Source organism: Phasianus colchicus, chromosome 5 (assembly GCF_987193195.1).
Source record: "Phasianus colchicus chromosome 5, bPhaCol1.hap1.1, whole genome shotgun sequence".
Taxonomy (NCBI): domain Eukaryota; kingdom Metazoa; phylum Chordata; class Aves; order Galliformes; family Phasianidae; genus Phasianus; species Phasianus colchicus.
In genome coordinates, this window is record NC_143440.1 from 28,040,393 (window position 1) to 28,057,721 (window position 17,329).

A 17,329-nucleotide genomic window follows, 5' to 3' on the forward strand; every position below is an offset into this window, starting at 1 on the left:
CACTGGACAGGCAGGAAAAGAAAGACAAACACCACACCCCACCAAAAACAAAACAAAACAGACCTACTCCCATTCCTTCAAATTCATCACCTATTTGTCTCCAACTTTAACAGGGAAATATGGCACACAGCCATGCAATTTTTATCTTGGTCCAAACATACCATAAGAGAGAAAACTAAGTCCAGTGCCTCACTGGCTTCTGCAGTCTCCCTCACAAATAACCTTACCAGCAAAATTAAAAAACAACACATACATATATGCACACACACAATATCCAGGCATATAACATATTACCAATAATTTCAGAGTTGCCGATTTTCTGATGATGCAAGTTCTAAGCACACATCAATTGAGCTTATAAAAAAGCTACAAGGGTAGGGAAGCATGAGACATACTGTCTAATGAGTTTAAGTGCAGAAGTATGAAAACATTCAATGAAAAATTAAGCAAGAAAAGTCTTTACCAACTAAGGCAACTTATTAACAAGTGGCACATACAAGTTTCAAATGATTTCACCTTAGTAGTTTTCTGGTCTTGGCTGTACCATCTGTTGATTTTTTTTTAATTTTTTAATTAACCTCAGTTCTTCTTGATTCGAAAAAATGCTTGACCTTCTTTCATTGCATCTCTAAATTTTCTACTTTATGCATGTTATTTCCACTTTATTTTTTCTTAAGGAATTATCCAAAACATGAGCTATGAGCTTATTTCCCTCAATAAGTCTCTTCGTAAATGCAGAAACGCAACAGATTTGTACAGATAAGCAAAACAATGACAGTTCATTTGAAACTGTGACAGGATGTGCCTGATACCTTTCTAAATAATTGCTTTCTTTCTTAAAAAGCAAACAAAAAATTCCATGCTCTACAGAAATGCAAGCTTAAAACAATCTGTTCTTCAGCCTAAGTCTGAAAGTGTCCCAATCAATAAATCTGCCTTCTGCACAGGATGGTATTTCCTTACTGAACACTGTTAAATACTATTTCTGCCTCAGGAGCTTTAGATTATTCCACCAAGCCTATAAACAAGCTATGAATTTTAATTCACTTCTTTAAAATGCAGAGGTTCAGGAAAATTTAGATCTAAAACTCTGGCATCACTCACTTAAACACTGAACAAAAATATAGGAATTTTAGAATATCACTCAATGCAGTGAAACATATCCTATCAATCCAGGAGCACTTCTTTTTCTGGTTAGTCAAGCCAAGCAAACGTATTTCCTTTTGGCTAATGTTTCACTCATATTCATATTGCCTTTTGACTAATTAAAAACAAGAAAAAAAGCAGTCTTTAGATGCTTAGACAAATCGATTGTGCTTTTTTCAAGATAGAATTCTGAACAGCAATAAGAAGCAATTTGTGAAGAAGATATGTACCTCCGGCTCTCCAATGGACGCCCATCACTAGAGATGCTTCGTGGGATGTTGGCTGCTCGTTCTGGGGGTGGCATTTTCCCTTCTCCTTTCCCTGAGCCAATCCTAGATGGCACTGGACTTTGAACTTGGGATGGTACCTGAGCCACATGAGGTCCCTGTCCTTTGTTTGCACTTCGCTGCCATTTGTTATTATTTCTGAAGGGAAATTTGAATTCATATGACATTCCTTCATTCACTTTGTATTCCATCACTGGCATACGGTAGTTTTCTGAACAACTTCTGGAAAAGAAAAAGGACAACAAAACAAAGTGTTGTTATAAAAAAACATTGTTCTAGAAAGCAAAACAAATATATCCTGTCCACAAGGATAAAATTTTGAAGACAGAAGCTGAGCCAATTACAAGAAAGAGAAGATGCAAGACTTCTTTTAATAAACATGTATTTAACAAGCTTTGCTACTGCTCATCTGATTACTGTGCTACAAAAGCAAAAAAAAAAACTGCACAAAAGTTATCTTAGTAGAAAATAAAACACTTGTTAATAATTGTAGATGCCAAAATAGAGGATGTCCCCTCCTTCCTAAGGATAAACATGAACAGGGCAGCACAAAAAACTGGACTAAGATAGGACATAAGCTAACACAGTTCATGTAAGATGCAAGAAGAGTGATTTGGAAAATAAACATGACCTTGACCAAGATGGCCAAGAAAGCCAATGACATCCTGTCTTGTATCAGGAATGGTGTGGTGAGCAGGACTAGGGAAATCATCCTCCCCCTGTACTCAGCACCCGTGAGGCCTCGCTTCGAGTGCTGTGTTCAGTTTTGGGCACCTCAGTACAGAAAGGACTGAGGTGCTGGAGCAGGTCCAAAGAAGGGCAAAAAGGCTTGTGAAGGGCTTGGAGAATATACCCTACAAGGAGAGACTGAAGGAACTGGGGCTGTTTAGTCTGGGAAAAGGAGGCTGAGGGGAGACCTTAATCCAGTACCTGAAAGGTGATTACCGAGAGAGTGGGGTTGGTCTCTTCTCACTGGTGACAGGATGAGGGGAAATGGCCTCAAGTAGCACCAGGGAGGTTTAGGTTGGATATCAGGAAACACTTCTTTACAGAAAGGGTTGTTAAAGCACTGGAATAGGCTCCCCAGGGAAGTGGTTGAGTCACCAGCCCTGAATGTATTTAAAAACCGTTTGCATGTGGTGTTCAGGGAGGGTTTAGCAGAGGGTTGTTAGAAAGGGTAGTTGGTTAGGTTGTGGTTAAATTTGATGATCTTTAAGGTCTTTTCCAACCCGAGCAACTCTATGATTCTATGAAGTGGGTGGGGTTTTTTGTTTTGCTTGTTTTTTTCAATCTGCTACCAACCTTGCATACGTGACTGCTGGCAAGTCATCTCATCTAACTGCATCCCTGCTCTTTCTCCAAACTTATATCAATCAATTTATTTGGATAGGAATTGCTTCTCATGTGAATGTACTATACCAATCTTCATTTTAGTTATGGTCTGTCTAAGCTACTGTAGTAGAAATACTAAATGATTTCCAGAGGACACAGTGGAGGGATGTAAGTTTAGAAAAATTGACTGCCAAAGAGATAATGCTTTGTGCAAAGATTTAAGCCAAATCTTCAGTGATACATGTAGGATAACCACCAATTCAATACACAGTTCCTAAATCTTAATGATTTTGGATAAAGCAAGCAGGATAAACAATAACTCTTAAAAATTTTACAATTAGGTAATAAACTACTATGAACACTCGGTCACTGCAAGACAACAAAACCCATGACTGCTGAGAACAGTATTTCTAAGAGTGCGGTAATTTCTCTTCCCGCTGTGCATATGGATGCATGAATGCTAAGCCTGCTTTTGGCTGCACTTAATTTAGTTCAGAAATAATAGGATCTGTGCTTTCCACACAGATTTTTCTGCTCTAATCCTTTTGCTATGATTGCAGCTGAACATTCCATTTGCTTGGGCTACTAAATACTGTACAAAAGCTTTCCAAATACCTCATGGGTGACCTTATGCCACTGTGCATTTTAATCCCTGACGTATTCAATTTTCCATTGACAACTAGGGGACAAATAAAACTTCTTTCCCGTTTGCTACCAGTTACAACAGGGTTTAGAATGGCTCACAGCAAAACAAATATGGATTCTTCCAGTGTTTATGTAAATATAATGTCTTTGCTTAGAGACATATATTTGTATTAATGTAATAAATGTACATTTAAGTTTAGCTTATGTTCCTAACTATAAAAAGATTTAGGATCTGTCCCTATGAAGATATTACCTGATTAGAACACAACAGTGTAAAACCTACTGTCTGACTGCAAGGAACATATTGATCTTGTGTAATGGTACATATTTTTCTTGGCAAACCTAACAAATCTTGAGCTAGCCACTGGGCAAACTTAGTTCATCAAAGATTATCCCATTTTAATTGTATAACATTTACAAGAATACAAGATGCTGGGAATGTGGTTGAACACTACAGACAATTGAAGAGTTCAGGGGACCAGTAAAAAATTACAAAAAAAACTTTAGATAGTATGAGTTCTGGAAAAATGCAGATAATAAACAATTTAGGAATTGTGTTAATGTTTATTTCTGACTAAACTACATTTAAAACCTGTAAGAGCAAAAATACAAGCCTCAAGATTAACAAGGATTGTTAATCCTTGTTAAGTGAGAGAGATGCAGCAAGATCTTCTATGGAGTGAAAAAAAATTGCAATTTAGAGGAATTCTTTGCTCAGATCCATAGATTTGATAGACTCTAGGACCTAACTTATTCATTAAAGGAGAAAACTATATGCCCATTCATAGCTTTCCAGAACTACATCCAGAGACACTGAAATGTACAATTATTTTTGATGCATATAAATGCACAGTTCTCTATACGTTGTTTGATTTCCACATATAGCTTAAAGGATATGTAAGCTTATTTTGGTATTTTATTAAGCAGCAGCATGTAATAAATATTTTGCAGGGCCCGAATGTTAGAAATTTTCCTTAGCTTTTCTTTAGCCCTACAACTCTGGATGTTATCTTATAACCATGCAGTGGTTTCTGAAGGTTAACACTTATTCTCCAGCATTTCCCCCCACCTCCACCATCCCCAAAGTCAAAATATAATTTCTGACCAAAGGTAGTTATCACACAGTACCTGCGTGGTGTGCAGTCCTCATATGGAGGGACAATGACAACCTTCACCGTTACCGATGTCCTCAGAAGATCAATCATTTGCTCATGGCTCAGAGTGGCTACAGCCACCTTACAAATTTCCACCAGCCTGCTGCCCTGTCGCAGTCCTGCCTGCCACGCATACCCATAGGGCTCAACATCTGCCACAATGCCTTCATAGTTTACATGGAAGCCAAGCTGACCCAAACCATTCCTACGCAGAGTCATCTCCACTGTTTCACATCCCTTAGTCATGAGCTGTGGATTGAAACAGGAAATTAAATGATTAGGACATTAATAGGACACAATAAGGGAAAATCTATATCTAAGTCCTGGGTACACAATCAAGTGAAATGATCTCATCACTCAAATTGGCATTTTCAGTAGAGTCTGGTAATCCATGTTTTGCCCTTAAGTTTTTACCAAAACCACAGGAATTTTAGGAAAAAAAAACAAAGCGGATCGCAACAGATAAAACATGGATTTAGACAAGTGCCTCTATTTTATCTTATACATTTTGGTAACTAAACAACCATGCTATATGTGATAGGACAAGGGGGAATGGTCTTAAACTGAGGGGAGGGGGGTGTTAGGTTAGATATTAGGAGGAAGTTTTTCACACAGAGGTTGTGACACACTGGAACAGGTTGCCCAAGGAGGTTGTGGATGCCCCATCCCTGGAGGCATTCAAGGCCAAGCTGGATGTGGCTCTGGCAGCCTGGTCTGGTGGTTGGTGACCCTGCACATAGCTCAATGATCACTGTGGTCCTTTTCAACCCAGGCCATTCTATGATTCTATGATTTCCATCTGTTTTAGTAAACTGCAAGTTACTTTCTAACAGAATAATAATGTAGTGGCATAAGCTACTAGACATAGTAAACTGTAATCCATGCCAACTTGTCTGACTACCATGAACACAAATACAGTCAAGAATAATTCAACAGGACATATTTTTCCCTTTTTCCTGGTAATTATACAGCTAAGCTGTGAAGTTAAAGGAAAGACAGTGAAATATAACACATTCTTTCATGACTTAATTGGATAAAAAATGAGCATAGACAGATGTTTTATATAAAGACACTATGATTCACTGCATTTTTATTTTATCATATCATATTGAGAGAATATCTTAAGCTTGCAATATGAATTAGGACTGCACCCTGCTAGCACATTAATAAGACAAAGGTATTAGTTTCATTTGAAACGAGTTTCAACAAGTTTATAAGCCGGAGAAAATAAGGAAAAACCTACAAAAGAAAAATGATGACATCGGTATCTATTGTGCAGGATCAATTTATGCATGTGAAGGCCCTGGTTTTTTTGTTTTGTTTTTTTTTAAATACGGAGACAATTGACAGAGCCAGTTGATGTTGGCTGATAAACTAATATCAGATCAGTAAGGGATTTTGAGAAATAAAAGGAAGAAGGTCTGCATAGATTTAACAATTATCAAATAGGACTGTTTCAGGCATCCCAAACGCTGATGCAACTCTGAAGCGTTCGTGGTGGGGTGAGATGAGAAAGGAAAAAGGAAGCAAACAAGAGAACACATTCTAACCTCCAGCCTTTTGACGATCTCTTTGATGTCATCAATGTTGCTGATGAAGCTCTCCAACGAAACGCATTCACCTCTCTCATAGAATATTTTTATATTTGTGTCTGTTGAAGTCCAACCTATTACATCTCGACAGGAGCAATTAAACACCACACTTTTTGTGTCCTGTTCAATGAGGACTACAAACTCATTAGAGACACCTAGGAGACAGTCTATTTCCATACCCTTGCTGTAGTCTTTTGCATGGACACTCCACACGATAGCACCAGAACTATAGATCTCTGCTCCTGGATAAGGCTTGGACTTTTCTTTCTTTTTTGAAGCAAGTGAGATGAATGGGAATTTGCCAGAAGGGTCAATAGGTGTGTTGGTGACATTCTTCTCTGCCAAGTCTTTCAAGTATTCTTGACGGGTCCTGGTGGCCATTGCACGAAACTTTTCTGATTTATGAGCAGCATTCTCTGCATTAATGACTTTGGCTAGTAAGAAGTCCCTGAACACGTTTGACTTAGGAAATGTGACGCCTTTTGGAATAGGTGGTCCAAAGGATGGTACATCTCTGGATCTTGTCACAGCAACACTAAAAGAAATATGGAAATAAGGAAGAAGCAGAGAGTTTGACTGTACGCGAATTCAGCACTTTTTGAATACATAAATATATTTCCTTTTTTCCATAACCCCTGAATGTTTTTTCTTAATTTCCCAGTAATACACCCTCATTTACATTTTAATCTTGCCAGTGTGCAGGCCATGTCTCCCTTCTCGTATGAGCGGAAGACCAAGTATTTCTGCAGCTAGGAATTTTTCCTAGTATCCTAACCATGCTTAGTATCTCAGCTTAACAAGAACTTCAAATGCAAAATCCTGCACTTCTTGAGAAGGATAAAATAATCAGTCTGGTACTATAGATTCTTGCTCCTTTTCATTATAACCAAAAAATTTCTGACGCATTCTATTACTCCAGCCTATAATTTAGGGAATTAAGTTGCTGAAAGGCTCATTCACTCAGTAGTCTGTCCTGAGTAGAGGTTATCACTGCAACAGCTTTGTAACAACTACCACTCCATCAGTTCTAACCTGATCTAGCATATTTAGGTCAAAACATGAAAAAGTATTAACTAATTTAGGCCAAAATATCACAGTAATGGAGTTTTTATAGAGAAAATAAACACTTGGAAATACATTAGAAGTATATATGATGATTACTTGGAAGGTTGGCTATTACTTTTACACTTAATTCTAACCTGTCTGACTCCTTAAACATAATTACTGAAATACTCAAGTGAATTATATCAAGAGAGAAGCCAGGCTTCTGAAATGTTCTTTATCTTAGGTGGCAGGGAGAATCACTGGCAAAGACAGTGCTTAATTTTATTCCTTTTATGCAGTTCTTTACATAAATTCCAGTACAATTTTATACTATATTGTTTCCTGTTTAGTCTAGGATTATGATCAATGTGACTGTTCCCAACAATCCACTGAAAAGAGGTCAAACTTACTTTGAAAACTTTCCTAGAAAAACTTTTCATAATGGAATTTTATAAATTTAAATCAAGTGTTTGTACCAAGAGGAGAGGATAAAAAAAAAAGTTGAAAGGACTTTAAAGACAGTACATAGAACATACAATGCACTGGCAGAATCTATCTCATCTGTCAGTCTCATCTGTGCCTGTGCAGACTGAAGGCCAACATGATTGAAAAAAACCACAAAATTGGCACTTAGCACCTAGCCAATTCTAAAATCAATACTGACACTCATTTTTTTCCCCATCTCTCTCTCCTCCCACTAAAATCCAGGTCTGTATCACTAAAGCTGAAGTTTTCAAATAATTTTATTCACTACTAGTAATCAGTAAGATTCTATCCTTTTCAGTTGCGAACACTTGAAAAAATAAAAAAAGAGACGTGAAAGCCTTTAGGCTAGATGTAGAGTCCTGAGATATTTAAATTTATTATAGTATGAAGAGTATAAATCTTTACCTTGCTCTATATAATGAAAAAACATGAAACCACAAGCCACAGTATTTAAAACAGCTAGCAAACGCAGATCTGTCTGTATTTGTAAATATACAAATTCAGATGGAAAATGCATTCGTAGTCCTTGTGGATTTCCTAGGATTTCTTACTTTTCATTTCCCTCAAAATCAATCTGACAAAATAAGAGCTGAAACATGTCTAAAAATTTAAGAACATGTGTACACATAAACCAAATAGCAGCTTGTCTTCAGAAGTACAACTCAAAATGAGAGATGTAAGCAAACTTAAATCCCAAGCAAACTCTCAAACATTCTAACAGAAATGGTTCACTATTTGTAGTCTTTTAGTATAAAGGGTCAGGTAACAGTCTCAAGATAAAAGAAGTCCATCCAGTTATATAGAGTCAACAACCTGCTTACAGCAAGTATCAACATAAACATGCCCACTCCAGAAAAGTTTAATGTGTGTACAAAATTCAGCATTGCTTCTAGTGCTGCTGCTTGAAGAAACATTGCCACAAGCTTGTGGGGAGGAAAAAACCTTCAAATCTTACCATAATTATGTGAAAAACATGAATATATCATCTCAAAGACACTGCACTCAACTGCCTGAGCTCCTTCTCTGTAGACACATTTCTATTTCAGTAAAAACAATTTTAAGGCTCCCTCATTTCCAAATGATTATTCTTAATTCACTGCTCTGACATTTCCTATAATAAGTTAAAAAATAAGAATTTGCTGAGATTAATTGATATTTTAAAAATACAGCAAGAGCTCAGGATATAACAAAGGTAAGAAGTTTGACTGATCTTAAAAAAAAGTCAAAAGCATTATTCCTACACTTAATTTGGTTACAAAATTTACACTAAGTAGGAATCTCATTTTGCAGTTCCTTGTTATATATCACTATTAATTAGCATTTTCTCCTTTAGTAACTCTAAGGTTACACTACATTATATTCGCTGCATAATGCTCTGGAATTGTATTTTTGAAGAGAAACTAATAAAGAGCCAAAGACATTTCAGACAAAATATTTCCAAGAATGTAGCTACTTTCTGAAGGTTTACTCATATTTTCCTCAGTGCATGCATTTCAAAAAGGGCATGTATGCTTAGATGCCTAAATTATCAGAACAAAAAGTGCATCTGTAAAAATCAGAGGAAAAATTCTTCTCGAATACAGTTATGAAGAAAAATGAGAACTGAATTTTAAAATAATTCATGAATGCTTGACTAGAGAGTGAGCAAAATGAGTACATCCATTTTCTCATTGCATGTGGTTCCTTTAGATACTTACGTGTATCCACATACTTTTTAAGAAACAATGTTTTAAATTCACATATCCCAAAACCTCCACAACCTCAATGTTTCATCACATTTTCCTACTGAGAATTGAAAAGAGGAATTACACTTCTCTCTGCATTTAGTTCCATGTTTTCAGTGAAACCAGTGATGTTACCTGTAACAAACACTGTCAGTACAGGGGCCGTGCACTCTCACAATGACAAAGACGTGCTGGAAGTGAGATCGAATGTTCTTTGGGCTGAATGGTTGTGCTCCAGGCTCCTGGAAAACTATTGTCACAATATCATTTCCAATATGTCGCTTTCTCAGAAGCTAAAAAAAAAAAAGATGAAATCAAGGAAGCACACGTTAAAATTTTTCTCACAGTTTTTGAAGTATTTAGTGGGTTTTTTTTCCTATTATTATTGTTCAGTCCTATATTTCAGGCTGAAAAACAAAATGATTTATTATATATATATATATATATATATATATATATATATATATATGAAATTTTTAAGCTAAATGAAAGCATGAAAACCAATAACAAACACCTACTGGTATGTAATTGGAGTCACCAATCAGTAATACATGGAAGCTGGAAAACATTTCCCACTTCACACATCTTTACAAGGTTCAATTTCAAGTTAAAATTGTTGTCATTGTTAAGACAGTCTATAATAATTACCTGATGCAGTATTCATTCAGCAAATCTAAGACTACAGTAAATAAGAAAGGTAAATTATAGCATAATATTTACTATATAAAAGGAAGCTACAAAGAAAGCTGTGGCTTTTTTTTTTAATTGTTAAAGGAAATGTCAATTTTATTTGCAGAAACGCAAACAATCTTTAGAATAAAATAGATACACATCATACTCAGCAAGATGGTCAAGTACTCAACAATAAAAACGTAATGAACTTCATTCAAATGTATCAGAAGGGAAATTCATGTGGACACAGGACACTTGGATTAACAGCTTAGTTCCTGAAAAAGGTGTCATGGATCCTCACTGGTCTCTGTTTTTTCTCTGGGATAAAGGAAAATGTCACTATTTCTCTTCAAAAATAACGCGATAGCCTCAAATTAAACTTTGTAGTAGTCCAAGGAAAGCAAGGAAAGCAGTCACCTAATTGATTAGCTTTTCTCACCTTTTAAAGACCAGGAACTTCAAAGTAACAAAATAGGACTACATGCTTCTTCAGTATATTAAAAAATACAAAAATAAAAGAAAATGCATTTGTTTCACTCATCTTCTTTCAAGTGGCTGCGCAGTGTTCTGGGTTCCCACTTGTCACCTCTGATTCTGCACACATCACTGTTTGCTGAATCAAAGTATGATTGACCTTGTCACACAAGGCTGAAAACTGTCATGTATGCACTTATGTAATACAAATGCACTACCGACATTATAACATAAATATTTTCATTTCAAGTTTTACTAAATAATGCATAATGAGACAGAAAAACAGTCCTACAGAGAAAAATCTAGTTAGACACCTGCACCTGTAGTGTACCTACGATAACCTGCCCTGCTCATCTTTGTGATGCAGATGGCCATTTTTTTCTCTGCTAGTAACAAATAACATTTGTCATAATTATTCATTACTTCACCTGCTTTTGAGACAGGAAAAATTAATTGTAAGCAGTCACAGTCCATCTTACCTGCTGTTTGTTGTTTGGAGTATATGGCAACATAGTAGAAACATGGAACATGATTTCATAGTCCTTGTATGTTGTATATAGAGAATGAGTACCTGTTGAATCAGCTTCAGTTAAGGAAAGAGAAAACAAGAGCATTATTAAAAAACAAGTTCAAAATAAGGTTTCATTACTATCAAATAAAACCACGAGACAAGACAACAATTCCTATTCATCCTCAATCCTAGCTTATGTGAAAGCAAATAAAAACTTACCTACAATTTGTTCACCTGTCAAAGCAAAACACATATAGGCTGCACGTATAATTTGACATACTTTTGCCAGTGATGAGTTTGCTAGGAATAGAGAATTTTTCCCAGAATATTGTGAAAAAAGTCTATTGAAGCATGAAAGGTGGAGAAGAAACACAAGCCATATATATATAGAGATGGGTGGGTATAAGCCTACAGAAACACACACACTATTAACATGCGTATATCAGTACTAGGTACTAAGACAGAATCATGCAATAGGGGGAAAAAAAAAAAAAGGTATTCCTCACAGAGAATGTATTAGTTGACATATGACAAAGTAAACTACAACTTTCCTACTTCGTGTTAAATTAAAGGAGCATTCTGGCTCCATTTGGTGGGCCACCTGGATCTGCATGGTTAGAAAGTCACTTCCTCATTATTGGGCGCTGCTTTTGTACCCTTCTTTGGAGACTCACTTCTAAAATAATTGTATTGATTGGATTTTTTTATTTCTTTTTTGAGGCAACACTTTTAAAAACTATATTATTTTTAGATGGGTGGAGAGAGAGGTTAGAACCCAACTCTGTCACTGTCTCATTCAGAAATGGAAAAGTACTTTTGCAGAGCACTAAGCAACCAGAAAAAACCAACAGCCAACTTCCAAAACAGACAGAAAATAAAATGCATTTTGGTATGTTCAGGGATTCTTTGTTTGGAAAGGGAAAGCAAAAAGTTCATTTATATTCTGGGAATTATAGATGAGTAACTAGATATAATCTTTTTCAGAAACCACCTAGCATCTCAAACTAATGGAATGAAACTGAATGGTAGAGAATGTGGAAAGGACTTCAACAGGTGCAGTGATCTCATGCATAATCAGTGATGGATATATAACACACAACATGAAAAAGAACAGAATGGGTTACTTTAAACATAAATAACAGGAATCTGAATTTAATGAGTAAGATAAAGCCTTCGCTAATAATGGTACTTAATGGAAAAGAGCAGTCAAAATAGAATTTTTTGCATGCTTATGAGATAACAATGTGGAAAAAGCCCACAACAATGACATACTGCTGGTATATTAATCAAAGGTACTTCACTATTTTGAAAGTTATAGAAGAAATAGAAGGAATTCAGAAACAGGCCACAAAAATAATTATACATGGATGGAGAGACTTTCATGGGGAGAGATAACTAGGATTACAAAGTTTATAAAGAAAAAAAAGGGGATAACATTAAAGTTTATGAAGCGTTAGTTAAAGAAAAAAAGGACAAAAACTTGACAATATTAAATTAATTTAAATTGTAACACATTTTAAAGCTGAAATAGTAAATATACTCCATTATACGTAACAGCTACCCACAGTGCAAAAATTCAGGTTTCAAGCAGAATTTTAGAAGTAATTCATTTACATATAGAAAAAAGCATCCTGAATATCTGAACTTGTAATTGAAACATGCTACTACATTATACAATCTCACCCATTTACAGCAAAAAAAAAGTTGATAAGCCTTTATATACTGCATGTTGGAGTATTTCACATTAGCAGAGCTCATGTTACTAAGGAAATGACTGTGAAGTATTTACAATGACGTGCACTGATTATTTACATAGATTATGGGTATAAACTTTGACGTAAACTTCTATTTTCCTGTCAAATTTAGAAAAACAAAGGTAGCACTGCCATCAGTTAGAAACTGCAACATCACCTGTAAAGTGAAATGCAAAAATTTCTACATCATGAACTGCATGGAGATTTTGCATTTCTAAATAATCTGTACTTATTAAAAAGAGAAAAATAAAGCAAATATGTTTCTGGAATCTTATTAAAAAACCTCAGTAAATGCTTCAAACAGTTTGGGCTCTCTTCTTCAACACACAACATTGTCATAAAAAAAACAACAATCAGCTAACTGCTGAATATTTTCTTTTTAATGTTAATTACAAAAGCTGAAGTGGAGTCATTTCATCTTGTGCTCAGTCTGCAGCAGCTTGCATCATCTGCTTGATCACGACAGCACTTGCTGAAGGAGGCAGATGCACTTGAAAGTCACCCAAACATCAATCTTCCTCCTTACTCAGTCTTTTTTTTTCCCTTCCCTCAGTATGCAATTTTGTACATAATCTTCGCTAGAAGTGACAGAAATATTAGAGAGAATGCAGAGGAACGGGGGGCACTCTGACTCATTATTAAAAATAATACTCTAGAACAACAAATATGTGTTTAAGCCAAACTTCCAACTTTCATGAATGAAGTTCGTTGTGGGCAGAAAAGGGTTTTTTCTTTGCTGTCCTACCCACCTCGAAGTGCACAGAAATCTCACAGCAGTATTGGTTCTACATATTCAGTAAGATACAATCCTAATAACTTAATTATTCCAATAATTTTGCAAAAACTTCACAGCTTAAATCCCTCCTATTCAACTCCAATATAAACAGAAGTCCATATACAGTACAGACCTGTGTATCTTCTTCACCCTTTGCATTTCTTCTTTCTAGCAAGACCACAATACTTCTACTGAAGCACAATAAAATAAGTACTGATATTTGTTTGAAATGAAGTCACTGGCATTGCAGCAAATTCAAAGAATAGGCACTGGAATAGTATCCATCATTCCACAATAGGAAATGTCAGCCAACACTGCAATTGCCTTTAATTCCCCTGTATTTGATAGACGCCTGAGGGTCCTACAGATTCATGAGTAACTTTTTTACACTGAGGACAAGCTTTCTTGTCATCTGTTTATGGTATATCCATGGACGCTGTATTCTCAGCCCTGTCCAAGTATTGGGTTTGCTTACTTAGCTGCAGACCTCTTCCTTCCACCACTATTCAACTTTAAAAATCCATCCCATTGGTCTGCATTTCCAATGCTTTTTAAGTTACCTACACAAGGACTATCTTAATAGGATTCCATGTAGATGATTTTTTCAATACAAACTGTGCCCAAAATCATTACTGACAAAAATCATTGATAAACTCGAGCAGAACCTTACTAAAGCTGTGAAGCACACTCCTACAGCACCTTTTCAAAACTGTACAGTAAGAAAACTTCATAAAAGCAGTAAGAGTAGAAATCCCAACTCAGTATTCAGAAGGAAAACACGCTCCAAAGAATTGTAGGTAAACAAAAAATAAATGATACCAATTGGGCAGGAGAAAGAACAGTCATTACTACAAACTGCAGCAGTGCTCAGAAGAGAGAAGCACAAGAACTAAATGTTTCAGAGCTTCATACTGCTCCCATTTACATCTGCTGTCAAGATGTCCTGATTTGTTCCTATTTTCTCCTAGTTATTGGCCCAACGTCAGCACCTATCAGACCTGCCTGCCTTTCTGTCATACACAAGGACAGTACTGAGCATTCACATTCAACTGCCATAACAGTCATGCTGTTTTCAGATACCATTTCTGAGGACAGAATCCTTTATTTTGTAACATACAAACATTTATATGCAACACAAATGCAGACATTCAAATTTCTCTTCCTCCTATCCCCCAACCCTTTTCCATTTTTAAAACAGTCCAGGACTATTTGATTTTTTCTTCTTATTATTTGTTATTATTATTTTTTACTCTTAGACTCCCAGTGAATATCTCAGACCCAATATTCTTTCTTACAAATTGCTGCAAAGAAGTGCATGGTAATTCATTAGAAACATTCCTGTTTTTCAAAAAACCTGATTTGAACACCAGTTTGAAGCTCATCCATTTCCTACACTTTTCACCTATTTAATATATTTTATGCTGTTTTAATATTCTTCCAAAGTCTTAAACAAAAAATCATGGAATATAACATTTAATACAAAAACCTATCATTATCAGCTGAATTGATAATCTCATCAGGCGGATTTATTTCCTGCACCACAGGCACTGTGACACTGCTGAACAGCAGCTCAGGTTACCAGGCCCAGCATCATCCAGCTGCTTTACTTTACTATTTTAAAATACTGAGAAGTAAGACTGAGCAAGGGGGAGGGAAATAACCCATGTGTTACAACACAATTAAGCCAAATGACTGAAGTTACAGTTTCAAAGATTACTGTGGTGCTTGTTACTTTATAGTGATGCCTATAAACTTCCTAGCAACTGTAGGAGAGGTGACATTTTCAAGCTCTATTTCCTATCCAAAGTCTTCAGGCTGCCAGAAGATAGATTGTTTCCCCTGCGGTAAAGCTAGAAACACACAAACAAAACTTTAAAAGTAGCAGCTCTTCTCCACCGTTGCACTGGCAGAGATTCAAAGCTAAAACTCTTACAGGATCCAATATACTTAAATAGCCCTTCCATTAATAGGATGAATAAAATTCCTTCTTTTAAAAGTTGGCACTGTTACATATACTTACCAATTAGGCCCATAATTCTAAAATTTTCTAAGAATGACTGTTCTGAAATTATGTTTATTATAGCAACTTTACTTCTCCTAATTTGCATAAAATATGAAAGTGTTGTGAATTTTTCTGGAGAAGACATAATAATCAGCTTCTCTCCACACTGAGAAAGTCTTCCATACTGTCTTGCATCATGCATCTGCTTCTCCTAGGTGGCAAAGTATTGCAAAAGCATATAAAGTGGCAAAGCAGCCCACATAGCTTTGACCTTTCTTGCAAGTTAATGAACAATCATCTGTTTTTAACAGCATCATACAATCAGCTGTGCTGGCATGGAACAAATTTTATTCAGGAAAATGTCCGGAACAACGAGAACTATACACGATGGTAGCACAAGAAATATTTCATGAAGGTGGTCTCTAGCAAGAGCACAAAAACAGAAGAGAGAAGCTAGCTTCCTAGGCTGTGGGCCTCTATATACCACAGGAATTCCAACAAATCCTATAAACCTAAGTCATGGCAAAACCACAACCTCTGCTCCACAGGCTTTCCACGTGAGGACAAGTACAGAAAAGACAGGTTAGTTACTTAGGGCAACTATCAAATATGCACTGCCTGCATGCATTCTGCTCTTCACTATATCACACGTGTGAGATTCTGACCTGAAGGCCACCTCCGGACTTAATTGTTTTGCCTACCAATAATCTTCCAGAGAAACAAGAAGTAAGTTCAAGCAGCCTTTCATCTCTTCCTCAGCTCAGAATGCAGATCTTTGGAAATGACAGCAGCAGAAATCTGCAATGATGCGCTTTTCAACACACAGCTGCTCTTGAGTAGGAGGAACTCAGCTCCTCAGCCACCTGCAAGTCCTCAGGACTGGCACACTGTGCCTGCTCGAGGCTCTGGCCACCTCATGATGAGCAAGTCAGCATGCTTCCTCAGGGCTGCAGATAGCAAAGACCCGGCTATACTACAGTGAACCAGCAGGGGCTCCCAAAACAGCTACTTCTGTTACCAGGAACTTCATCTCCTAACAAAATATCAAGGAATAAAACTCCAACTGAAACTCGAGGATAAACCTGCTTTTAATTATACTCCTCTTCGACTCATATAGATGTCCTTAGGCTGTTCAGTATGTCTCACACGGCTTTCTGTCCCATTCTCAGAGATAGATTTCTGAAATTATCATTTAACAAATACTACAAAGAAAGTTTTGGGTTTTTTCTATCACTAGGCAGTGTTCCCAGCACTGTGCTTTCTTCCTCCCTTGCTGCTGCTTCTTAGTGCTGTGTCAAGTTAAATAATCAGTCAATTATAGCAGCCCCAATATTTACTTCGCTAAATATTTAGTAAAGGCTGGAGACTTTCTGCTAAGTTGATGTTTCTTCTTAATAGTCTGTGTCTATACAGAATACACAATAATGGTTTCTGAATGAAGCTACCCCAAAGAGCTTAGTGCTGCGTCCTCAAAAACATTCATCTTCTTCCATTTCCATGTCCACCCAACAGGTGGACATAAACAAACAATTTGACAAAATTCTTTCCCCAAGTCAGAAGGAACAAGAAAGAACTACAACACTTCAAACTTCAAACAAGTACGTAAGACGGTTGCAGCTTTCATAGTCCATCTGATCAGATGAATCAACTCCTCATCATATGGCATTTCTTGTGCTAGAAACCAATGTGCAGACTGTCACCAAAGAAGCTGGTAACAGTCCAAAGGTTTTT

The 17,329-nt window shown here is 36.4% G+C and overlaps 1 protein-coding gene across 15 annotated transcripts in view; it reads right to left on the reverse strand.

Moving 5' to 3' along the window:
* SIPA1L1 (signal induced proliferation associated 1 like 1) overlaps positions 1-17,329 on the reverse strand; it is a 196,213-nt gene that overhangs the window by 35,960 nt on the left and 142,924 nt on the right. For all 15 annotated transcript variants that reach the window (XM_090141103.1, XM_090141097.1, XM_090141099.1 and 12 more), the window contains 5 exons: positions 11,036-11,139; positions 9,546-9,703; positions 6,115-6,691; positions 4,539-4,813; positions 1,377-1,655 (listed from right to left, as the gene is read on the reverse strand). In XM_090141103.1, coding sequence (XP_089997229.1) covers positions 1,377-1,655; positions 4,539-4,813; positions 6,115-6,691; positions 9,546-9,703; positions 11,036-11,139 — 1,393 coding nt within the window. The remainder of the gene's footprint in view (positions 1-1,376; positions 1,656-4,538; positions 4,814-6,114; positions 6,692-9,545; positions 9,704-11,035; positions 11,140-17,329) is intronic.